General features: G+C 44.0%; 1 protein-coding gene across 2 annotated transcripts in view; it reads left to right on the top strand.

Annotated features, from left to right (window-relative positions):
• Positions 1–26,389, top strand: part of EGFLAM (EGF like, fibronectin type III and laminin G domains) — a 475,563-nt gene that overhangs the window by 214,505 nt on the left and 234,669 nt on the right. For both annotated transcript variants that reach the window (XM_030193055.1, XM_030193056.1), the window contains exon 7: positions 74–240. In XM_030193055.1, coding sequence (XP_030048915.1) covers positions 74–240 — 167 coding nt within the window. The remainder of the gene's footprint in view (positions 1–73; positions 241–26,389) is intronic.

Consider the following 26,389-nt stretch of genomic DNA (forward strand, 5'->3'; position numbering starts at 1 on the left):
GTTGCCAGTTCTTTTGAAAATTCCCCCCACTATGTTTTAGTATTTATGATTTTTTTTTTACATTCTTCTGCAGACCAGAGCTTGACAATAGTTGGATAGCCATAAAAGAACAGATCCAGATGGATTCCATGGTGCTTAAGGGACTCATTCCAAATACTAAGTACCAGTTTTCAGTGAAAGCAGTGAACTCCTATGGAGCCAGTCCCCGAAGCAAGCCCAGTGAGACTGTAAGGACATTCAGTAAGTGAACTCTTTCTCTTTGTGTGAAACCTTAAAGCAATGTGCTCTGTAAGGATCACAAGGTATACAAGACGTGTTTACCCTAACTATGTCAGCTAGTTGTTAATTCTGATATTTTCAGGAGTCCCGTAAATCTGAGTTAGTAACAAGATTCCCTGAGGAAAAGACTTTCCAAGTTCTCTGGGTTATCAGTAGATTTATTTTTGGATCACTGTTTGTTTATTGATGGCTGTGTATAATCTTATAGGATTCATAAGTAGAGCACAGTTAGAAGAGAGAATACAAATGTATCTTTGTCATCTGTTTGTATGTCTCCAAAGCTGAGCAACATCTGTTGTGTAGTTAATTAAAAGTTAAATATGAGGCAAAACAAACCTCTTCTAGGATGTCAGAAGGACATAGAAACATGAAGTTCTTAGTACAGAAAGTAACAATGGGCTAAGCAATTTGGTTTCCACTTTTAGATAACGAACAGAACAGAAAGATGACATTTTGCAGGCATCTTATTTTGTAAAGTTTTAATATCCTGTATGCCAAAGATCCAAATTTGAAAATCTGTATGGGGGGTAGTGTATGGCCTGGAAAAAACTCCCATAAACAAACAGAAAACCCTAAATATGAATTGGTATTTTGGAGATAGGAGAAGGCATTACCCCATGTTAACATAGAAACATAGACCAGTATCAGAAATATACTTATTATACAGCACAGTAGAATAGTAGTTTTTATAGTTTATTGTAAGCCACATTGAACTCAAACTTGTTTGAGATAATGTGGGATATAAATGTCACAAATAAATCAATGGTTTTAAAATAAACGTTCAATCTTATAAGCATTTTAGGAAGCTAAAAGCCAGTTATATAAAGAGAGTAGAGAGTGGTAATTCTAACAACTGTATGACCCAGGAAAATACTTTTCATAGTAAGAGAAAGTCAGTAGTAGCTCAAGGTGAGTTACATTCAGATACCATAGATATTTCTCTGATCCCAGAGGGCTTATGCTCTTAAAGGCCTTAGGGGGCTCTATCTTCCCCCCTGCATAAATGCTCGGGTGTCTGGAGTCTTTAAGCCCTCAGCTCCCAGGATGCAGGGATCTGCTGGGACCCAGAAGCTTATTGGGCCTGGGGGGAGGGGGGTGGACTAAAAGAGAAGCCCTTCAATCATTCACTGCTGGATGCAGTCAGGGGACCTCTTGACAAATAAGGGAAATGATTTCCCTATGGTCTGACTGTTCTGGCATGAGGAGCTTGATCCAGCTTATTGAGTATGTGACCAGAGCCTTGCCATTATTCTGGTTTATCTTAGCAAAGCGTAGATCAATTCAGGACTTGTGGTTTAAGCCTGTCTGCCAGCAGGTGGAGATAGAGGGCACTGAATTTTACCACCTCTAAGAGTCAGTGCACAGTGAAACCACTCAGTATCTATCTCCAGCAGGTGGAAGACATGTTTGTCCACGTCTCCTGGTTTTGGGGTGCTTTGGCAATCTGGTGGTGGTGTTTCTCCTGCACCAGGTTTCCAGGTGTCAGTTGTATCTTCCATCTTAAGTAGAGGAGTGTGGTAGCCGTGTTAGTCCACTCTTAAGGTTATCAATAGAAATCAAAGAAAATAAGATGATACTTTTTTTATTGGACATAACTTAATACATTTCTTGATTAGCTTTCGAAGGTTGCCCTTCTTCGTCAGATCGGAAATCCCAACTTTCCAACAAACAAAAGAGAATCCTGTACAATCTTACCCCACCAGAAAGAGTGACCATAAGAACCCTACAAACTAACGAACGCATTATCATCAAACCCACAGACAAAGGAGGCGCAGTGTTAATTATGGACATACAAAAATACATAGAAGAGGGGCACAGACAGCTCTCAGACAATAAATACTACAGGAAACTAACTGAGGACCCCACACAGGATTACACAAAACAGCTGAAAGACCTTATCAAAACATTTCCTACACAAGCGCAACCTCACCTGAAGAAATTCATACCAAACCAGCTTGCTGTGGGCACATTCTACATGCTACCCAAGATTCACAAACTGGGAAACCCTGGCAGACCAATCATATCAGGTATTGGCAAACTCACGGAAGAAATATCTGGATTCATAGAGGGAATTCTGAAACCTCTCGTACACAAAACTAACAGCTTCATACAAGACACCACAGACTTTCTGAATAAATTGAAAAATATCAAGCAACTACCACCTAACACCCTTCTGGTCACGATGGATGTAGAATCACTATACAGCAACATTCCACATGCGGATGGCATAGCTGCTTGTGGAAGACTCCTAAAAAAATCCACACTGGACCATCAATACTCACCAGAAACTATTACAAAATTAATCAAATTCATTTTAACTCACAACTACTTCCGCTTTAACAATGATATCTATCTACAAATAATGGGCACTGCGATGGGCACCAGGACAGCACCCCAATATGCCAACCTTTTTATGGCTGAGCTGGAAGAGACATTTCTGAATACATACCAGACCAAACCTCTAAAATACTACCGGTACATCGATGACATTTTTATGATTTGGACAGAGGGTGAAGAAACTCTGAAACAATTTTATTCTGCCTTCAATACATACCATCCTACAATCAGATTCAAAATTGACTACTCCCCAGAAAAAGTCAATTTTTTGGACACCACGGTCTCAATCAGTGATGGCTGTATACAAACATCTATATACAAGAAACCCACAGACAGATGCAGCTACCTCCACAACTCCAGCTTCCATCCTTCACATACAAAAAGATCCATCATTTACAGCCAAGCCACAAGATACCACCGTATCTGCTCTGACCCAGGGGACAGAGACAGACACCTTAAAAGCCTGACTGCATCCTTCAAACAGAAAGGCTACAACCCCAAAATAATCTCCAAGAATATTGCCTCCTCCCTCAAAACACCCAGGGAGAATCTGCTACAGTACAAGGAGAAAAAATCCACAGACAGAATCCCCCTTGTAGTGACATACAATCCAGAGCTGGAAAAACTGAGGAAAATCATAAGAGATCTACAACCTATACTCCAGGAGGATGAATTACTGAAAGAGATGACGGATGCATCCCTCCTGGGGTGGGGAGCTCATGTAAATGGGCTTCGCACTCAAGGAGTTTGGCCTTTCAGGAAACAAGTCTTCAGATCAACCTCCTGGAATTACGAGCTATCTGGAATGCTCTAAAGGCTTTCAGAGATCGGCTGTCCAATCAAATTATCCTAATTCAAACAGACAATCAGTTTGCAATGTATTACACCAACAAGCAGGGGGGCACCGGATCTCGCCTTCTGTGTTAGGAAGCCGTCAGGATGTGGCTTTGGGCACGCCAGCATGGCATGTTTCTCCAAGCCACGTATCTGGCAGGCGTAAACAACAGTCTGGCCGACAGGTTGAGCAGGATAATGCAACCTCACAAGTGGTCGCTCAACTCAGGCGTGGTACGCAAGATCTTTCAAGCGTGGGGCACCCCCTCAGTGGATCTTTTTGCCACTCAGAGCAATCACAAGGTCCCTCAGTTCTGTTCCAGGCTTCAGGCCCACGACAGACTCACATCAGATGCTTTTCTCCTACATTGGGGGACAGGCCTTCTGTAAGCATTTCCTCCCATACCTTTAGTAGGGAAGACTTTGCTGAAACTCAGGCAAGACCGAGGAACCATGATTCTGATAGCACCTTTCTGGCCCCGTCAGATCTGGTTCCCTCTTCTTCTGGACTTGTCCTCCGAAGAACCGTGGAGATTGGAGTGTTTTCCGACCCTCATCACGCAGAACGAGGGGTCGCTTCTACATCCTAACCTCCAGTCTGTGGCTCTCATGGCCTGGATGTTGGGAACTTAGAAGTTGCCTCCTTAGGCCTTTCAGAGGGTGTCTCTCGAGTCTTGCTTGCTTCCAGGAATGATTCCACGAAAAGGAGTTATTCTTTTAAATGGAGGCGGTTTGCCGTCTGGTGTGACAGCAAGAACCTTGGTCCTTTTTCATGTCCTACATGGTCCCTGCTTGAATACCTTCTATACTTATCAGAGTCCGGTCTTAAGACCAACTCAGTAAGAGTTCATCTTAGTGCAATCAGTGCTTATCATCAACGTGTGGAAGGTCAGCCTATCTTTGGACAGCCTTTAGTAGTTCGCTTCATGAGAGGTTTGCTTTTGTCAAAGCCCCCTTTCAAACTTCCACCAGTGTCATGGGATCTCAACATCATTCTCACCCAGCTGATGAAAGCTCCTTTTGAGCCACTGAATTCCTGCCATCTGAAGTACTTGACCTGGAAAGTCATTTTCTAGGTGGATGTTACTTCAGCTCGTAGAGTCAGTGAGCTCCAAGCCCTAGTAGTCCATGCTCCATATATTAAATTCCATCATAACAGAGTAGTTCTCTGCACTCGTCCTAAGTTCTTGCCGAAGGTGGTGTCAGAGTTCCATCTGAACCAGTCAGTTGTCTTGCCAACATTTTTTCCCCATCCACACACCCGCCCTGGTGAGGACAATTTGCACACCTTGGACTGTAAGAGAGCATTGGCCTTTTACGTAGAGTGGAAAAAGCCCTATCCACAGTCCGCCCAGTTGTTTGTTTCTTTTGATTCCAGCAGGATGGAAGTTGCCATCGGAAAACGCACCATCTCCAATTGGCTAGCAGATTGCATTTCCTTCACTTATGCCCAAGCTGGGCTGACTTTGGAGGGGCATGTCACGGCTCACAATGTTAGAGCCATGGCTGCGTCAGTGGCTCACTTAAAGTCAGTCTCCATTGAAGAGATTTACAAGGCTGCAACGTGGTCATCAGTCCACTCATTCACATCTCACTACTGCCTGCAGCAGGATACCCGACACGATAGTCGGTTTGGGCAGTCAGTGTTACAGAATCTGTTTGGGGTTTAGAATCCACTCCTCCCTCCTAGGCCCATTTCTGTTCTGTTCCAGGCTGCACTCTCACTTAGTTGTGTTTGTTTTCAGGTCAATCTCAGTTATGTCCTCGCCGTTGCGAGGGCCAATTGACCAATGTTCATTGTTTTGAGTGAGCCTGGGTGCTAGGGATACCCCACATGTAAGAATATGGAGCCTACTTGTCCTCGGAGAAAATGAAGATACATACCTGTAGCAGGTATTCTCGGAGGTCAGCAGGCTCCATATTCTTACAACCCTCCCTCCTTCCCGTTGGAGTTGTCTGCTTTTATCTTCTTTGCTTTCTATATAACTAGTTCAGTCACGCTCGCTTCGCGGGCGGGAAGCAGCTCGCGCATGTGCAGTGCCCTCGGGCCCGCACGGAAGAGCACTCTACAAACTTCCAGTTTTTTCTAAAGAAAAGTTCCGGTCTCCTGGGCTGTCGCGGACGACGACCCACACGTTAGAATATGGAGCCTTCTGTCTTCGGAGAATACCTGCTACAGGTATGTATCTTCATTTTACCAGCTTGTCACGAGCGTTTACTTGGGAAACTCGGTGTGCCAGCTTGACATGCTCCCTCTGGAGCAGGCCGAGCCTTTTCGCCAGTTGCTCAAGCAGCAGAAAGCATGTTGAAAGTTCTTGGCAAGGGGCACTTACAACACTTTTGATGTGGCATCCAGGATCTCTGCTCAAAGTATAGCAATGCACAGACTCTCATGGCTGCATGTTTCTGACTTAGAACATTCTGTTCAGCAGAGATTGGCAGATTCAGCATGCCAGGAGGATAACCATTTTAGAGGGAAGGTTGAAGTGGTCGCTGACCAAATCATAAGTACATAACTATTGCCATACTGGGACAGACCAAAGGTCCATCAAGCCCAGCATCCTGTTTCCAACTGTGGCCAATCCAGGTCACAAATACCTGGCAAGATCCCCAAAAAAGTACAAAACATTTTATGCTGCTTAGCCCAGAAGTATTTTCCCCAAGTCCAATTTAATAATGGTATATGGACTTTTCCTTTAGGAAGCCGTCTACACTTTTTAAAAACTCTGGTAAGCTATCCGCCTTTACCACATTTTCTGGCAACGAATTCCAGAGTTGAATTACACGTTGAGTGAAGAAAACTTTTCTCCGATTCGTTTTAAATTTACTAATTTGTAGCTTCATCGCATGCCCCTAGTCCTAATATTTTTGGAAAACGTAAATAGATGCTTCACGTCTACCCGTTCCACTCCACTCATTGTTGCAATCATGGAGACGTGGCTAAATGGTTCGCATGAATGGGATGCAAACATACCAGGCTATAATCTGTTTAGGAAGGATAGAGAGAGCCATAAAGGTGGAGGAGTAGCTCTATATGTGAGAAATGATATCACGGCGACCGAAATGACAGGGACCTGGGGAAAGGAAGAAGCGATATGGATCACCTTAAAAAGAGAGGATAGAACCTCTTTACATGTGGGTGTTGTCTACAGACCTCCGAAACAATTGGATGAACTAGATAAAGACCTGATCGCAGATATTCAAAAGTTGGGAAACAAGAGAGAGGTGCTGTTGCTGGGAGATTTCAATCTGCCAGATGTAGATTGGAAGGTTCCGTCTGCGGAATCGGAAAGAAGTAGAGAGATCGTGGATGCTTTACAAAGCGGTTTGCTCAGACAAATGGTGACGGAACCCATGAGGGAGGGAGCGACGCTGGATCTGGTGCTCACAAATGGGGATAGCGTGTCAAATATCCAAGTGGGTGCCCACCTGGGCAGCAGTGACCATCAAACAGTTTGGTTTGATATTACAGCTAAAGTGGAGAGCAGCCACTCAAAACTCAAAGTTCTGGATTTCAAGCGTGCTGACTTTAGTAAAATGGGGTAATACCTGAGGAAGGAGATGATGGGCTGGGAGGAAATAATGAGAAGTGGAAGGACAGTGGTCCAGGCTGAAAGAAGCTATAAATAAGGCCACGAACCTTTATGTAAGGAAAGTAAATAAAAGCAAGAGAAAAAGGAAACCGATAGGGTTCTTCAAGCAAGTGGCTGAGAAAATAAAGGCTAAAGAGTTGGCGTTCCAGAAATACACAAAAACTAAAGAAAAGGAACACGAGGAGGAATACAGGATGAAACTGAAAGAAGCCAAGAGAGAGATACGTCTGGCGAAAGCTAAGCGGAAGAACAAATGGCTAGAAATGTAAGGAGGGGTGACAAAAATTTCTTCAGGTATATAAGTGAAAGGAGAATGACTAAAAAGGGAATTGTGAGACTAAAAGATACTGCGAACCGCTATGTGGATAATGATGAAGAAAAAGCAAATTTGCTAAATAGATACTTTTGTTCTGTTTTCACAGAAGAAAATCTTGGAGAAGGACCGCGATGGACTGCAAAAAGTATAAATGAGATTGAAGTGGATAGAGCACCGTTCACGGAAGAGAGTGTATGAACAGCTTGAAAAGCTAAAGGTGGATAAAGCCATGGGACCGGATGGGATCCACCCCAGGATATTGAGGGAGCTCAGAGAGGTTCTGGCGGGTCCTCTTAAAGATTTGTTTAACATATCCTTGCAGACGGGAGAGGTTCCGAAGGATTGGAGAATGGCGGAGGTGGTCCCTCTTCACAAGAGTGGTGATAGGGAAGAAGCTGGAAACTACAGGCTGGTAAGCCTCACTTCGATTATTGGAAAAATAATTGAAGCAATGCTGAAGGAAAGGATAGTGAATTTCCTGGAAGCCAATAAGTTGCAAGATCCGAGACAACATGGTTTTACCAAAGGGAAATCGTGCCAAATGAATCTCATTGAGTTCTTTGATTGGGTGACAGGAGAATTGAATTAGGGACGAGCTATGGACATAATCTACTTAGATTTCAGCAAAGCTTTTGACATGGTTCCCCACAGGAGGCTCTTAAATAAACTGGAAGGGCTGAAGATAGGACCCGAAGTGGTGAACTGGATTAGGAACTGGTTGACGGACAGAAGCCAGAGGGTGGTGGTGAATGGAATTCGCTCGGAGGAGGGAAAGGTGAGTAGTGGTGTGCCTCAGGGATCGGTGCTGGGACCGATTCTGTTCAATATATTTGTGAGTGACATTGCCGAAGGGTTAGAAGGTAAAGTTTGCCTATTTGCGGATGATACTAAGATCTGCAACAGAGTGGACACCCGGGAGGGAGTGGAAAACATGAAAAAGGATCTGAGGAAGCTAGAAGAATGGTGTAAGGTTTGGCAATTAAAATTCAATGTGCAGAAATGCAAAGTGATGCACTTAGGGAATAGAAACCCTCGGGAGATGTATGTGTTAGGCGGGGAGAATCTGATAGGTACGGATGGGGAGAGGGATCTTGAGTTGATAGTATCTGAGGATCTGAAGGCGACGAAAGTGTGACAAGGCGGTGGCCGTAGCTAGAAGGTTGTTAGGCTGTATAGAGAGAGGTGTGACCAGCAGAAGAAAGGAGGTGTTGATGCCCCTGTATAAGTCATTGGTGAGGCCCCACCTAGAGTATTGTGTTCAGTTTTGGAGGCCGTACCTTGCTAAGGATGTAAAAAGAATTGAAGCGGTGCAAAGAAAAGCTACGAGGATGGTAAGGGATTTGCGTTACAAGACATATGAGGAGAGACTTGCGCACCTGAACATGTATACCCTGGAGGAGAGGAGAAACAGGGGTGATATGATACAGACGTTCAAATATTTGAAAGGTATAAATCCGCAAACGAACCTTTCCGGAGATGGGAAGGCGGTAAAACGAGAGGACATGAAATGAGATTGAAGGGGGGCAGACTCAAGAAAAATGTCAGGAAGTATTTTTTCATGGAGAACTAGTGGATGCTTGGAATGCCCTCCCGCGGGAGGTGGTGGAAATGAAAACGGTAACAGAATTCAAACACGCGTGGGATAAACATAAAGGAATCCTATTCAGAAGGAATGGATCCTAAGGAGCTTAGCCAAGATTGGGTGGCAGAGCCAGCTGGTGGTGGGAGGCGAGGATAGTGCTGGGCAGACTTATACGGTCTGTGCCAGAGCCAGTGGTGGGAGGCGGGGCTGGTGTTTGGGAGGCGGGGATAGTGCTGGACAGACTTATATGGTCTGTGCCCTGAAGAGGACAGGTACAAATCAAAGTAGGGTATACACAAAAAGTAGCACATATGAGTTTGTCTTGTTGGGCAGACTGGATGGACCATGCAGGTCTTTTTCTGTCGTCATTTACTATGTTACTATGTTACTCATTATTTTATAGACTTCTATCATATCTCCCCTCAACTGCCTTTTCTCCAAGCTGAAGAGCCCCAGCTGCTTTAGCCTTTCCTCATAGGGAAGTCGTCCCATCCCCTTTATCATTTTCGTCGCCTTTCTCTGCACTTTTTCTAATTCCACTATATCTTTTTTGAGATGCGGCAACCAGAATTGAACACAATATTTGAGGTGTGGTCGCACCATGGAGCAATGCAAAGGCATTTTACAATCACTACACTACAAGATTTAGTCATTTATTTATTTGCAATATTTATATCTTGCCTATCACAAATCCAAGCAGCTATAAAAAAAAATCTCAGTTGAATGATTTCCCAGTTTAAGGTTACTAGGTAAATCTAGGACATAGATGTGGAATTAGATCTGGTTTCAAAGGCTTGCTCCAGAGCAAGTGTTGTCTTCCTCTGTAATCCTGTTTATTTCCTAACAAAATGTGAACCACATGTCCCTCCATGACACACAGTAAAACCAACACTAGTTCAAACTGTCCCTAATAACCAACATACATCTGCAAATCTTTTTTGAGTTTAAAGATCCCCCCCCCCCTTTTTTTTTTCCATTCTTTCCAAATCAACAGAAGTAGGAAAGTATTACACTAAAAGGATTGAAAATGTCTGTCTGGGAGCAAAATAACTGAAAATTTAACAGAAACGGATTAAAGTTAAAAAAAATGAATGTGATCGAAGTGGAAATTCTATATAAATAACCCCCCCCCCCCCAAAAAAAAAAGTCCCAATGCATTTATATAGAAGAAGCAGTGAAACATAACACTTAAGAAATTGTTCCTTTCAAACTGTCTCTCCCTTTTCTCTATTCTCTCAACACCCTAAACTGCTTCCACCCACCCTAAACTACCATCCCGCAACTGCCCCACCACCCCAAAACTACTCCTCCAACTGCCCCGCCCCTCAAAAATACTGTCTACATAAGTACATAAGTATTGCCATACTGGGAAAGACCAAAGGTCCATCGAGCCCAGCATCCTGTTTGCAACAGTGGCCAATCCAGGTCACAAATACCTGGCAAGATCCCCAAAAGGTACAAAACATTTTATACTGCTTATCCCAGAAATAGTGGATTTTCCCCAAGTCCATTTAATAACGGTCTATGGACTTTTCCTTTAGGAAGCCGTCCAAACCTTTTTAAAACTCCACTAAGCTAACTGCCTTTACCACATTCTCTGGCAACAAATTCCAGAGTTTAATTACACGTTGAGTGAAGAAAACTTTTCTCCGATTCGTTTTAAATTTACTACATTGTAGCTTCATCGCATGCCCCCTAGTCCTAGTATTTTTGGAAAGTGTAAACAGACACTTCACATCTACCCGTTCAACTCCACTCATTATTTTATAGACCTCTATCATATCTCCCCTCAGCCGCCTTTTCTCCAAGCTGAAGAGCCCTAGCTGCTTTAGCCTTTCCTCATAGGGAAGTCATCCCATCCCCTTTATCATTTTCGTCGCCCTTCTCTGCACCTTTTCTAATTCCACTATATATGTTTTTTGAGATGCGTCGACCAGAATTGAACACAATATTTGAGGTGCAGTCGCACCATGGAGCGATACAAAGGCATTATAACATCCTCATTTTTGTTTTCCATTCCTTTCCTAATAATATCTAACATTCTATTTGCTTTCTTAGCCTCAGCAGCACACTGAGCAGAAGGTTTCAACGTATCATCAACAACGACACCTAGATCCCTGACTCCTAACATGGAACAATGGAACCTCACCCCCCAAATTGCCCCCACATCCCAAAAATCTCTCCTTATAATCTTTCTTCCACTTCAACTGTTCCCCTTCCAAAAAACCTTTCCTGAAACTGCCTCGCTCCCAAAGACTGCTCCCTAAACTGCCCCAATTCTCAAAAGTACCCCTGACAACTGCTCCACTACCCCTACACTGTCCCACCTCCACAAAGTGCACGCCCACAACTGTCCCGCACCTAACTGCGTCAGTTCCTAAAACTACCCCCTGAAACTGCTTCTATTCTCAAAATAGTTACACCCCTCGAAAACCTGTCTCTGCAATTGCAAATTAAAACTTTGCATTGTTATTTTAAAATAATCTTCTAGAAATGTACTTAAATGTGTATTGTAATAAAGCCTCATATATTAACTATATTAGCCTATAAATTCAAATTAAAATAAAAAATTCTATATTATAAACATTCTTATATGGGAGGAGTGGCCTAATGGTTAGTGCAGCCGACTTTGATCCTGGCAACCAGGGTTCAATTCCCACTGCAGCTCCTTGTGACCTTGGGCAAGTCACTTAGGGGTCCTTTTGCTATGGTGCGCTGAACAATGGCTTGCGGTAGTGTAGGCGCGGGGTTTGGGCACGTGCTGATCCATTTTTCAGCAAGCCTGTAAAAAAGACCTTTTTTGAATTTTGCCGAAAATGGACGTGCGGCAAAATCAAAATTGCTGCGCGTTCATTTTGGATCTGTGACCTTACCGTCAGCCATTGACCTAGCAGTAAAGTCTCATGTTTTAACTGGGTGGTAATGACCTACGCACGTCAAATGCTACTTGGCGAGTGCCTGATATGTGTGTCCGAAAATAAAAAACTTTTTCGATTGTCTGTATCGGATGCACACCAAAAATGAAATTAACACAAGAGCCACGTAGTAACCAGGCAGTAACTCCATTTTGGCATGCGTTGGGCACACACAGATGCTTACGTGGCTTAGTAAAACTGCCCCTAAACCCTCCATTGCCCCAGGTATAAAACTTACGCCTGTATTTATAAAGTTATGCTATAGGCACGTTAGCATTTTTAACATGCGTTAAACGCTAATATGCCTGTAGGAATGTATTGTCGCGTTAGTGTTTAACATGCCTTAACTTTATAGGTGCATTAAAAACACTAACATGTCTTAATAAACATACCCCTTAGATTGTGAGCCCCTAGGGACAGAGAAAGTACCTGCACATAATGTGTACAGCGCTGCGTATGTCTAGTAGCGCTATAGAAATGATTAGTAGTGGTAGTAGGACTAGGGGCACGCAATTAAACTACACAGTAGTAAATTTAAAACAAATTGGAGAAAATATTTCTTCACTATACGAATTCATTGCCAGAGAATGTGGTAAAAGCAGTTAGCGGGGTTTAAAAAAGGTTTGGATATATTCCTAAAAGAAAAGTCTATAAGCCATTATTAAGATGGACTTGGGAAAATCCACTGCTTTTTCTAGGATAACTAATATAAAATGTATTGTACTGTTTTGGGATCTTGCCAGGTACCTGTGATCTGGATTGGCCACTGTTGGAAACAGGATACTGGGCTTGATGGACCTTTGGTCTGTCCCAGTATGGCAACACTTATGTTCTTATTCCTATCAAAGATAGCATTGCACTGATTCCATCTTTTTTCCTTTTTCTATTGTAATAGTAAAATAACATCCTATTTTCTTAGCATGTGCTAAGCTTTAGTAAAAAGGCTCCTTAAAATCTTTAATTTTTTTTTTACTTAGAGTAACCCAGTCAGTAACATCAGTTCCAAAAACTGTAATGGAACTTCGGTTTATTTTTAAGCAATTTTTGAATGTTGATATTGTGAATCTACTGTAAGAATTTTTGGAAATTTTGGGGCCCTTTTACTAAAGGGCATTAAAGAATGGACTTACCGCATTTTAATGCAGGTCTTTCCCACAGGTAGACCCATCTTTCATGCTACCATTAAATAGGTCTTTTTTTTCTTTTTTATTTATGCGTGTTCTGGGCTAATATGTCCATTAGCATGCGGGACCTTCAAAAACATTAACCTGGAAGTACTCACAGCTTTCTATTTCAGAGGCTCTCAGGGGTCCTTTTACCAAACAGTGGTAAAAAGTATCCTTAGTGCACCCTTCCACGGGTCATTCCCATGCACTAAAGCCATTTTTATCATTGGGATAAAATGGCTGAAATACCTCTTTCTGGTAGTAATGGCCATGTACTAATTTTGCCATTACTGCATGGCCATTAAAATAGATTAGCACATGAGCTCTTCTGCCACCTGTTATGTAGGCGATAAGGGCTCATGCATTAACCACATGCTAATCAGTTAGCGTGCAGCAATGTAGCTGTGCTAACCAATTAGCATACAACATGCTCCCTGTCCGCCCCCCAGACACACCCCCTGCACAAAAAAAGAAATTTTATATTTTTACAGGAGTGTAGTGTGCGCAAATGGCAAAATTACCATGGGAGGTTTCAGCATGCCAGTTTTTGCTGTGGTAAGAATGCATTAATGCTTATTTGCAGCTTTGTAAAAGACCCCTAAGTGCTCCCATGTTAACTCTGCATTAACCAATTATCAAGTGTTAACACAGAGACACCCATTCCACATCATTAGCATGACCTCTTCCACAAAATAATTTCATGTTTATTGCATTAATGCATGTTTAGTAAGCAGAAAATGCAGCGTTTTCCTATGCATTAAGGGTCCTGTTTACTAAGCTTTGCTAGAGGCACGCTAGCATTTATAACACATGCTAACCGTGTAGATGCCCATAAAATTCCTATGGGCTTCTGTATGGTTAGTGCATGCTAATTTTTAGCACATGCTAAAAATGCTAGTGCACCTTAGTAAACAGGGCCCTAAGCATGTGTTAGGGCTTAACAACTTTTAGTAAAAGGGGCCTTTCATTTATAAGTTTGATAATTTTATCGAAATTTATTCATCTTACTTTGAGGTCCTTTTACTAAAAGGACTTTCCTGTTCACTAAGCTCAGAATCAATATAGCAGTATTTAAGGCCCTTTTATTTTTACTTTTTGCAGGTCCCACACTAATCTTTCCATTAGCGCGCAAGACCTGCTGGTTAACGCTTCCAAGCCTATTCTCTGCCACCTCCAAAAATATTTTTAAAAATAATGTGCAGTTAGCATGTATAAAAGTGGATATTACTGCTCTCTCGCGTGTTAAGCATGCATTTAGACTTAATGCTCTTTAGTAAAATGGCCCCTTTACATCATTGAGTGCCAGGGAGATAAAATTTCTAATGTAATAAACAACTGCTTCTTGGAGCAGCTGGTCCAGGAACTGACAAGACGGGGAGCCATTTTGGATCTGGTCCTTGGTGGCGTGCAGGGCATAGTGCAAGAGGTGGAGGTGTTGGGTCCCCTGGGAAACAGTGATCATAACATGATGAAGTTTGAGCTGCTATCTGGGATGAACCTGCAAAAGAAATCTACTCTAGCTGCATTTAATTTTTGAAATTTCGACTATAATAAAATGAGAAAAATGGTTAAAAAGAAACTAAAAGGATCAGCTGCAAAGGTTAGGACGCTAAATCAGGCGTGGATGTTATTCAAAAATACCATCTTGGAAGCCCAGTCCAGATTCATTCCACATATTTGTAAAGGTGGAAAGAAGAGAAAACGTCAGCCAGCATGGTTAAAAGGTGAAGTAAAAGAGGCTATTACAGCCTAGAGATTGTCCTTCAAAGAATGGAAAAAGGACCCAAATGAAGAAAACAATAAGCAACTTAAGCACTGGCAAGTCAGATACAAAGCATTAATAAAAAAGGCTAAAAGAGAATATGAAGAGAAACTTGCCACAGAGGCTAAAACTCACCGTAACAACTTTTTCAGGTACATCAGAAGCAGAAAGCCTGAGAGGGAATCCATGGGACCATTAGATCACGAAGGAGCAAAAGGGGCGCTCAGGGAGGACAAGGCCATAGTGGAGAAACTGAATGAATTTTGTGCTTCTGTCTTTACGGAAGAAGATGTAAAGAGATCTGCCTGTACCAGAAATGGTTTTCAAGGGTGATGATGCGGAGGAACTGAAAGAAATCTCGGTGAACCTGGAAGATGTACTGAGCCAAATTGACAAATTAAAGAGTAGTAAATCACCTGAACCGGATGGCATACATCCGAGGGTACTCAAGCATGAAATTGCTGAATTGCTGTTAGTAATATGTAACCTATAGTTAAAATCATCAGTAGTACCAGAAGCTTGGAGAGTGGCCAATGTGACGCCGATTTTTAAAAGAGCTCTAGGGGAAATTATAGACCAGTAAGCCTGACATCAGTGCTGGGCAAAATAGTGGAAACTATTACAAAGAATAAAATTACAGAACACATAGGCAAACGTGGTTTAATGGGACAGAGTCAGCATGGGTTCAGCTGAGGCAAGTCTTGCCTCACCAATTTGCTTCATTTCTTTGAAAGCGTGAATTAACGTGGATAAAGGTGAGCCGGTTGATGTAGTATATCTAGATTTTCAGAAAGCTTTTGATAACGTTCCTCATGATAGACTCCTGAAAAAATGAAAGAGTCATGGGATAGGAGGCAAAGTTCTGGTATGGATTAGGAATTGGTTATTGGACAGAAAACAGAGGGTAGGGTTAAATGGGCATTTCTCTCAATGGAGGAGAGTGAACAGTGGAGTGCCACAGGGATCTATACTGGGACCAATACTATTTAACATTTATAAATGATATGGAAATCGGAACGACGAGTGAGGTGATCAAATTTGCAGATGATACAAAACTATTCGAGGTTGTTAAAACACACAAGGACTGTGAAATATTGCAGGAAGACCTTAGGAAACTGGAAGACTGGGCGTTCAAATATCAGATGACAAATGCAAAATGATGCACATTGGAAAGAATAATCCAAATCATAGTTACCTGATGCTAGGGTCCACCTTGGAGGCAGCGCTCAAGAAAAAGATCTTGGTGTTGTTGTAGATAATACACTGAAATCTTCTGCTCAGTGTGCAGCGGTGGCCAAAAAGGCAAACAGGATGCTTGGAATTATTAAGAAAAGGGATGGTGAATAAGACCAAAAATACGATAATGCCTTTGTATCACTCCATGGTGCATCCGCACCTTCAGTATTGTGTTCAGTTGTGGAAAAGATATAGCGGAATTAGAAAAGGTTCAAAGAAGAGTGACCAAAATGATAAAGGGGATGGAACTCATAACGTATGAGGAAAGGCTAAAGAGGTTAGGACTCTTCAGCTTGGAAAAGAGACAGATGAGGGGAGATATGATTGAGGTGTACAAAATCCTGAGTGGTGTAGAACAAGTAGAAGTAAATTGATTTTTTACTTTTTCCTAAAGTACAACAACTAGGGGACACTCGAAGAAGTTACATGGGAATACTTTTATAACATATAAGAGGAAATATTTTTTCACTCAACGAATAGATAAGCTCTGGAACTCTTTGCTGGAGGATGTGGTAACAGCGATTAGCGTATCTGGGTTTAAAAAAGGTTTGGACAAATTCCTGGAGGAAAAGTCTATAGTCTGCTATTGAGGCAGTCATGGGACGCAACTACTTGCCCTGGGATTTGTAATATGGAGTGTTGCCACAATTTGAGTTTCTGCCAGCTACTTGTGGTCACTGTTTGGAAAACAGGATACTGGGCTAGATGGACCATTGATCTGACCCAATATGGGTACTCTTATGTTCTTATGAGTAATGAATATTATAATTGTTTATGTGTTAATTATTATTTTTATTTATTTATTTATTTATAATTTTTCAAAAAACAATACATTCATAATAATATAAATGCAGGATTTGGAAATGATATTCAACAGAGATACATCTCTCTTCATTAAATTAAATAAACAAGAAATATTTCTTATACATATTGACCACCATAATTTGGGAACAAGATATAGGAAAAATAAAACAAGAAGGAAAAAAAACAAAGGAGGTATAATCCTCCTTTTAAAAGCAATCACTCAGAGGGGTGAGCGTTAGACACCCACTAGGAGGTACAACCAGCATCCTATGGGGTCATTCAGGGCTGAACATTTCCCTTTTCCTTAGAAATAATAAATTCAGCCAGCTTTTTGGGGTCAAGAAAAACATAACTAGCATTATTAATTGTTACCAGGCATCTGCATGGGTACTTCAAAGTATATGACCCTCCTAAGGCGAGAGTCCTCGGCTTTAAAACCAAAAACTCTCGCCTTCTCTTTTGCGTATCTCTATTAAGATCCGGGTAAATCTGAATTTTTCCCCCAAAAAAACTGGCTTGCATATGTTTAAAGTATAAACGAAATACATTATTCCTATCAACCTCGAAAGCAAAGGATACTAACAAAGTCAATCTTTGTGTAACAATCTCTAGAGAGTTTTCTAAGAAAGCTGTTACATTCAGATCAGGTAATGGTTCTGGTCTAACAGATTTTCCAAATATATATTGAGTCTTGACTACCGGAGGGAAACTCTCTTTAGGAATTTTCAAAATTTCTTCAAAATATTTCTTAAGCATATCTGTTGGTGGTATTAAAGGTGCTTTGGGAAAGTTAAGAAGTCTCAGATTATTCTTCCTAGTCTGGTTATCAAGATACTCGACTTTTTTACCCAGAATCTCTTTATCCTTGATTATTAAACTTGTAAGATTTTGTAAGGATTTTAATTCTCCATCTAAAGTCTCAATCCTCTCTTCGTTTTTTTGAACTTGGGAGGCTGTAAGAACTTGTGAAGCTTTAACAGAAGATAAATCTTCTTTTAAGATATCAGTTACCTGAATCAGGTTCTTGTTCATGCTCTGTATGGCGTCCCATAGGTTCTCCAGGGTTATCACTGCTGGTTTAACAACTCCACGAGACTCCCCGGATACTTCCCTCAGAACCCTGGTAGAGACGGGGTTTCCCACATCGTCTTTCCGGGTAGAAATCACCTCTGGGGTCGGCATTGGAGTAGGTCCTCCTCTTGCAGCTTGAGAGCTGGGCACTTCGGTCCGCCCTTCGGGCTGTACTCCTACTGCAAGCATAGTTCCGGGTCGTGGAGGGGCAGTGAATGAAGGCGGGCTCAACGAGATGCCTTCTATGCTGTAGTCCGACAAAACAACGTCAGGACTGACCGTCATGGGCGTCTGCGGGTCCAATCTCTGAATTCCCCAATTCTCAAGCGTCTGCTGACGGGGAGTGGAGTTAACGGGACCAGAGGAGGTAGGTTTCACCGCTTTCCCCTTCCTTTTTCCTATGATGTTACCGGGTAAGGTTCAATTCACCGCAAGCCTAGGCTGAGATCGGGAGCTCAGAGATCAACTTCCTCTCTGAACGCCATCTTGTTCCCATGTCGTGTTAATTATTATTTATTGTTTTTTTACATTTTTGTTATTTATTTATTATTTTACTAGTAAAAAAAGGCCCGTTTCTGACAGAAATGAAACGGGCGCTAGCAAGGTTTTCCTCGGAGTGTGTATGTTTGAGAGAGTTTGTGTGAGAGTGACTATGTGAGAGAGACAGATTGAATGTGTGTGGCTGCAAGTGTGTCTGTTAGAGAGTGTTTGTGTGTGAGATTGACTGTGTTTTGAGTGGATATGTGAGCCACAGCGAGAGTGTATGAGAGTGAGAGAGTGACTGTGTGACACATAGTGAATGTGATCCAGTGTGAGACATAGCGTGTGTTGTAGACAGTGTTTGAGAGTGAGAGAGACACAGAGTGAGAGAACCCCCTCCGTCTGCCTGTGCCACTGTGTTGTCGCAGGATCCTTCATCTCTCTGTCTGGTCAGTGTTCCCCCCCTCCTCCTCTTATGTCTCCCTGCTGCCCTCCTGTCAGGGCTGTGGATCCCCCGTCCCCCTTCGTCTGTGCTGTGAGAACCCCCTCCCCCGCCTCCATCTGTGGTCTCTGGACCTCTTCCGGCCCTCATCCTCCCCCTCGTGTGTGAACTTTTGCTTAAGGGACTTTTGGGGAGGTGGGGGGGGGGCGCTGTAGACAGTACTGGGCAGGCACTGTGGTTTATGCGAGTGCCAATGATATTCAGCACTGACCACCCACATTGGTCACTGGGTTAAATTAGGACAGCTCAAAATTGCATAACTCTGATTCTCTTAAAAATCCCCTGATCCCCTCCTGCCACCTCCAAAAGCTCCTGCCCTTCCTATGCTTTCCCTCCAGCCAGCCAGACCCAACACCTCATCCCTCCATGGGCTGCCATATAGTTCTATTTTGGGGGGGGGGGGGGGAGATCCTGCTTAGTGCCTCCTTCGCGCGATGCACCCCCCCTTGCCGCCATCCCACCCACCGCGATGCACCCGGCCGCCGGCCTCCCACCCATCATCGCCATCACACCCACCATCGCGTAGTTTTGCTGGCGGGGGAACCAAAATCCCGCCAGCAGAAGTCCTGTGTTGTCTGAGTCTGACTGACTCCAGCGATCTTCGGCGTTGCTAGCCTGTGCAGGGCGGGGTTGTGTGCGTCTGACGTCCTGCACATGCAGGACGTCAGACGCACAGAAGCCCTGCCTGCAGAGGCTTGCAATGCCGAAGATCATGCCGTAGTCAGCAGACAGGACTTGTGCTGGCAGGGTTTCGTGTCCCCGCCGGCAAAGCAACGCGACGGTGGGTGGCTTGTGGAGGGGGTTGCACCTCCTGCATTCTGCAGTTTTGGGGGTGGGGCGGCGCGGAGGGGCCATGTTGTTGCGCCGGGGGGGGGGGGGCGTCATTGAGCGCTTTTGCTGCATGAGTGTCATTGCTCCGCCCTCTGCGTCATCACGTTTGACGCGTGGGCGGGGCAGACACTCATGGAGCAAAAAAGTGGTCTCAGCCGCCTCACTTTCGAACGTTGGGAAAGTGAGGCTTCAATAGAACGTTGGAGGTGCGTTTTATATAGAGAGATCTGTATCTCTTATGCAGCCTGAGAATAATTTCTACAATTTATGGTGTAGCATTTGGTTCATTGTATACCTGCTACTGTGCTACTGAGCCTCCATAGTCTGCTAGGACATATCTCCCATGATACAGAATTCAATTTTTATGTACATGTGAAGGCATTACTTATCAATAAAATTAGCCAGCAAGCCTTCCCCAGGCCTCAGTCCCTTCAGGACTGTGCCAAATTTATGTCTCTGATGTACTGCAAGGAAAACCTCACTCATTGGCCTTCATTCTTACTTATTGGGGTAGTAAATCTCACACTTTGGAATGGGCCAGTCTTGGCATCTTTGCACTCTGGTCCAGCATCTTCCTTTCCTGCCTTCAATCCAGCATCTTCTTTACCTTCTCCTTCCCCCACCTGTCAACCCCGCAGCTTCCAGGAACAAAATAAAGGCAGTATAAAGACATGGAGCTGCTGTCTAGGCTACACTGCTAATGGCTCTGCCAGTCCCTCTCCTAATGTAAGACTTCCTATTTCTGAGGGCAGAGCCATCGGCATTGTGTCCTGGAGAGCAGCTAAGCGCCTTTATGCCACATTATTTTTGTCTGGAAGCGACTTGGCTGGCAGTGAGCTAAGGAAGCTGGACCCCTGGAACCTGGAGGGAGTGGCATCCACAAAAGTTTGCTCAGGTCCCCATAAGTGGTTAAAGCAACCCTGGTAACTGCCTCCAATGTAAATACCTGCAGAGAGACCTTGGGTGGGAAGGTACATGGAGGCAGAGCACAGGAAGGCCTCTGTAGTCACAGGAAGGTAGGAGGCCTTCTGCTCCAACCTGCCTGCTCCAGGCCTCTGCTCCAGCTTGCTCCAGAATGCCTGATCCAGCCTGTTCCAGCCCGCCTGATCCAGCTTGCTCCAGTTCATCTGCTTCAGCTTGTTCTAGTCCGCCAGCTCTTGCTTCATACCATTCCAGCTTGTTCCAGTACTGCTGCTGTGCTCTCCACCGCACTCACCTGCTCCTGCCTGCCTGCTGCCCAATCCACCTGCTCCTGCCTGCTAGCCACTCAACCTGCTGCCCAATCCACCTGCTCCTGCCCACTAGCCAATCACCTGACTGACTAGCCAATCACCTGACTGACTGACTGCCCATCTTCCTACCAGCTCATCACTCCCTGCCCGACTGCTCACCCTCACCTGCCTGTCTCCCAGCCCATCTACCTGCCCTGTGAACACCTCAGTCACTACTCATGCCCCCCATTCACATTCTACTCCTTGCCCTGTCCCTCCCTAATCTTTTCCCCCTCCCACCGCTGTATACCACACGATCTCACTACCCATCCATGTCCTCTCCCGTCCTGCTCACTACTGCAATACCCTACCTACCCCTGTCCCCCACCACCTCGCCATCCCTATTGTCCTCCTCCTCCTTCCTAGCTCTCAACCTTCAACACCTCCTTCCTGCCATGAACCCTTCCCCATTCCTCCTAAGCACATCCCGTCTTTGTCGCCTTCATCGCCCTTCCTCACCCACCCTTCTCCGCACTCTCTTGCTCCTCCTGCTATCCGCGGGAGACATCAATCCCAACCCAGGTCCCCCACACCTGTCCTCGTCCTCATCTCATCTATGCAAACGTTCCCGCGATATCTCCAATCTCATCTCTATTCCCCTCCTCCCTCCCCTTCTCGTGCGCCCTGTGGAACGCCTGCTCAATCTGCAACAAACTTCCCTTCACCCACGATCTCTTCATCTCTCATTCACTTCAACTGCTCGCCCTAACTGAAACCTGGCTCACCCCTGACGACTTTGCCTCAATCGCGGCCCTATGCCACGGAGGCTATCTTTTCTCCCATTCGCCCCACCCAATTGGTTGCGGAGGCGGCGTCGGACTACTACTTTCGCCCTCCTGCAGTTTTCAACCTCTCCACCTACCTCAGTCTCACTGCTTCTCATCCTTTGAAGTTCACTCCATCCGTCTATTCCACCCGCTGCCACTCAGAGTTGCAGTCATTTACCGCCCCCTAATAAGTCCCTCCCTTCCTTCCTTACCGACTTCGATGCCTGGCTCTCCGTTTTTCTTGAGCCCTCATCCCCATTCCTCATTCTTGGTGACTTCAACATACACATTGATAACCCATCCGACTCATATGTTTCTCAGTTCCACACTCTTACCTCCTCCTTCAACCTCCAACTGAGCTCCTCCACCCCTACTCACAAATCTGGCCACTGTCTTGATCTCGTCCTCCCTTCTACTTGCTCACTCTCCAATTTCCACGCATCAGCTCTTCCTTTCTCTGACCATCACCTAATCACATTCACACTTCAGCACCCTCCCCCTCATTCTCGCCCAACACTAAATACTACTTCCAGAAATCTCCAGTCTGTTGACCCCCTCACCTTATCCTCTAGTATCTCTGATCTCCTCCCTTCCATCATGTCCTCCGAATCTGTTGACAAAGCTGTCTCCACTTACAATGCCACTCTCTCCTCTGCTCTAGACACCCTGCACCGTCCATCTCCCATCCCACAAGGTGTACCAATCCCCAGCCCTGGCTGACCCCTTGCACCCGATACCTTCACTCCTGCGCCCCTTCGGCTGAACGCCTCTGGAGGAAATCTCGCACCCATACTGATTTCATTCACTTCAAATTCATGCTATCCTCCTTCCAATCCTCCCTATTCCTTGCCAAACAGGACTATTACACCCAATTGACTAATTCCCTCAGCTCTAATCCTCGTCGTCTCTTCGCCACCCTCAACTCCCTCCTCAAAGTGCCCTCTGCTCCCCCCCCCCCCCCCCTCACTCTCTCCTCAATCTCTGGCTGACTACTTCCGTGACAAGGTCCAGAAGATCAACCTCGAATTCACCACCAAACCTTCTCCTCCTTTTCATCCTATAACCCACTCTCTCAACCAACCAACCCAGGCCTCCTTCTCCTCTTTTCCTGATATCACCGAAGAGGAAACCGCCCATCTCCTCTCTTCCTTGAAATCCACCACCTGTTCCTCAGACCCCATCCCCTTCAACCTACTTAGCACCATCGCTCCTACCATCACCCCCACCATCTGTCATATCCTCAACCTCTCTCTCTCCACTGCAGCTGTCCCAGACACCTTCAAGCATGCTGTGGTCACACCACTCCTGAAACCATCTCTTGACCCTACCTGTCCCTCCAACTACCGCCCCATTTCCCTCCTACCCTTCCTCTCCAAGATACTTGAATGTGCCGTTCACAGCCGCTGCATTGATTTTCTCTCCTCTCATGCCATCCTCGATCCGCTTCAATCCGGCTTTTGCCCCCTACACTCAACAGAAACGGCACTATCTAAAGTCTGCAATGACCTGTTCCTCGCCAAATCCAAAGGTCACTACTCCATCCTCATCCTTCTCGACCTATCCGCCGCTTTTGACACTGTCAATCACAACCTACTTCTTGACACACTGACCTCCTTTGGGTTCCAGGGCTCTGTCCTCTCCTATCTCTCCCATCGTACCTCCAGAGTACACTCTCATGGTTCGTCCTCCTCCCCTATCCCGCTCTCTGTTGGAGTTCCTCAGGGATCTGTCCTTGGGCCTCTCCTTTTTTCAATCTACACCTCTTCCTTAGGCTCCCTGATCTCATCTCATGGTTTCCACTATCATCTTTATGCTGACGACACCCAGCTGTATCTCTCCACACCAGACATCACTGCGGAAACCCAGGCCAAAGTATCGGCCTGCTTATCCGACATTGCTGCCTGGATGTCCAACTGCCACCTGAAACTGAACATGGCCAAGACTGAACTTATTGTTTTCCCACCCAAACCCACTTCTCCTCTCCCTTCACTCTCTATCTCAGTTGATAACACCCTCATCATCCCCGTCTCATCTGCCCGCAACCTCGGTGTCATCTTCGACTCCTCCCTCTCCTTCTCTGTGCATATCCAGCAGATAGCCAAGACCTGTCGCTTCTTCCTCTCTAACATTAGCAAAATTCGCCCCTTCCTCTCTGAGCACACCACCCGAACTCTCATCCACTCTCTCATTACCTCTCGCCTTGACTACTGCAACCTACTCCTCACCGGCCTCCCACTTAGCCACCTATCCCCCCTTCAGTCTATCCAGAACTCTGCCGCACGTCTTATCTTCCGCCTTGACCGATATACTCATATCACCCCTCTCCTCAAGTCACTTCACTGGCTTCCGATCAGATACCGCATACAGTTCAAGCTTCTCCTACTAACCTACAAATGCACTCGATCTGCAGCCCCTCCTTACCTCTCTACCCTCATCTCCCCTTACGTCCCTACCCATAACCTCCGCTCTCAAGACAAATCCCTCTTTTCAGTACCCTTCTCCACCACCGCCAACTCTAGGCTCCGCCTTTTCTGCCTCACCTCACCCCATGCTTGGAACAAACTCCCTGAGCCCATACGCCAGGCCCCCTCCCTACCCATCTTCAAATCATTGCTCAAAGCCCACCTCTTCAATGTCGCTTTCGGCACCTAATCACAACACCTCTACTCAGGAAATCTAGACTACCCCAACTTGACATTTCGTCCTTTAGATTGTAAGCTCTTCTGAGCAGGGACCATCCTTAGTTATTAATTTGTACAGTGCTGTGTAACCCTAGTAGCGCTCTAGAAATGTTAAGTAGTAGTAGTAGTAGCAGAGGTGAGTTGAACTTCTTGTGTTCTACAGGTGATGTTTCCGCATGTGGTGGAGTGAGGAAGAGATATTAAAGAATGATTAGTCTTTTTTGGACTGAAAGAAACAAATTAAACAATACAAGTTAGTAACTAATGAGACAAAAAGTCAGATGATTCAGTAAAATCAGTTTTTAAAGTTTTTTCTGACTTGAATAGTTTAGATTCAGTATCCTTTGTATCAAATTCTCTGCAATCTACAACCGAGAATTTGGCTAATTTTTTTCAATCCAAGTAAATAAGATACGACAAACCTTCAGTCCACATGTACCAAAAATATTGCCTGAGGTTTTGTCAAGGCATAGTGTGGACAGAGTTCCAAGCAATAGGTACTGGAAGGTATTTTCACCAGTCTCTGATCAATGGGTTTCCAGGATGATACAAAGACTTTCCCGTAAATCTTGTCACTTAGATATATGTCCATCTTTTCTGTGAAAAGAATTACCAAGTGACATTTCCCATTGGTTAACTCATTTCATTCAGACAACATTGCAAGAAGGTTCATATCCTTCTTTGTTAACTGATATAATACTTACTCCAATTCCCAAAGCAATAGGATTAGATCTATCGTCCAGCAGCCAGCATTCTCTGGCAAGCTAAACTTTTGGAATTTGCAGTTTCTCAGCATCTCTCGGATTACATATTCTGTAAGGATTGTTTGTATTTTACGCAACATGGTGTCTACCCATTTCATAACACAGAGACATTACTCTTGATATTAACATCTGAAATCAGAAAAATCTTATACCATGGTAAACAAACCATGTTGTTTCAGTTTGACATATCTGTGGCTTTTGATGCTATTGATCACTATCAAATATTAAGTAAATTTAGTGCTTTGGGCATGAGAAGTAATGTGCTGAAATGGTTTTCAGAATTTTTGAAGAAAAGGAGATATTGTGTTAAGGGTCAAAATTCAGTTTCAACAACATGGGAGGCTAATTGTGGAGTTCTACAGGGTTTCCCTCTTTCGCCTTTGCTGTTTAGTGTCTATATGAGTTCTTTGGGGGAAATGCTGTCTGATCTGGATATTTTTATATTATTTTAAGCTGATGATATTTTTATTTTAAGTCTCGCAAATGTAAGTTTTGACAAAACGAATAGGTTTGCCCAGTATGTTATTCGATTGATAGATGATTGGACATGTAACACATTTTTGAAGTTAAATAAGCAAAAAACCAAATTGGTTTGTTTTGGGAATTCAGTTGGGATTATTGGTAGGAAGATTGTGCTGCACTCTGGTGAAGTGCTCAATTATAGAAAAGAAGTCCAAAGTTTTGGGTGTAATTCTTGATTCTAAATTATCTTTTGAGATACAGATAAATGAACTAGTAAGGAAACCTTTTTTTATTGCATCAATTGCATGCAATACATTAATATTTAACTTCCAAAAGTTTTCAAGTAGTGGTTCAGGCAAATGTTTTACTTCAGTTAGATTGTTGCAGTTCTTTTTATGGTGGGATTATAGCAACACTGCGGGCTAGACTGCAGCTGCTCCAAAATACTTCAGCTTGTCTAATTTTTGGAGCTAAAAATATGATTGGGTTGCTCCACTTTTGTGGCAATTGCATTGGCTCCTTATTAAGAAGAGAGTTGATTTTAAATCGGTAACATTAGTATATAAAACTTTATATGGTGTGGGTCCAGAAGGTTACCATACCTCATTTCTAATTAACCATACAAATTCCCAGTACCAATCTTTGTTGAAATTTGGCTTTCCTTCAGTAAAACCTGTTTGTTTAAAATAGTTAATTGATAATTCTTTTGAATATCAGGGAACTAAGCTGTGGAATA

Source organism: Microcaecilia unicolor, chromosome 2, assembly GCF_901765095.1.
Source record: "Microcaecilia unicolor chromosome 2, aMicUni1.1, whole genome shotgun sequence".
Lineage (NCBI taxonomy): Eukaryota > Metazoa > Chordata > Amphibia > Gymnophiona > Siphonopidae > Microcaecilia > Microcaecilia unicolor.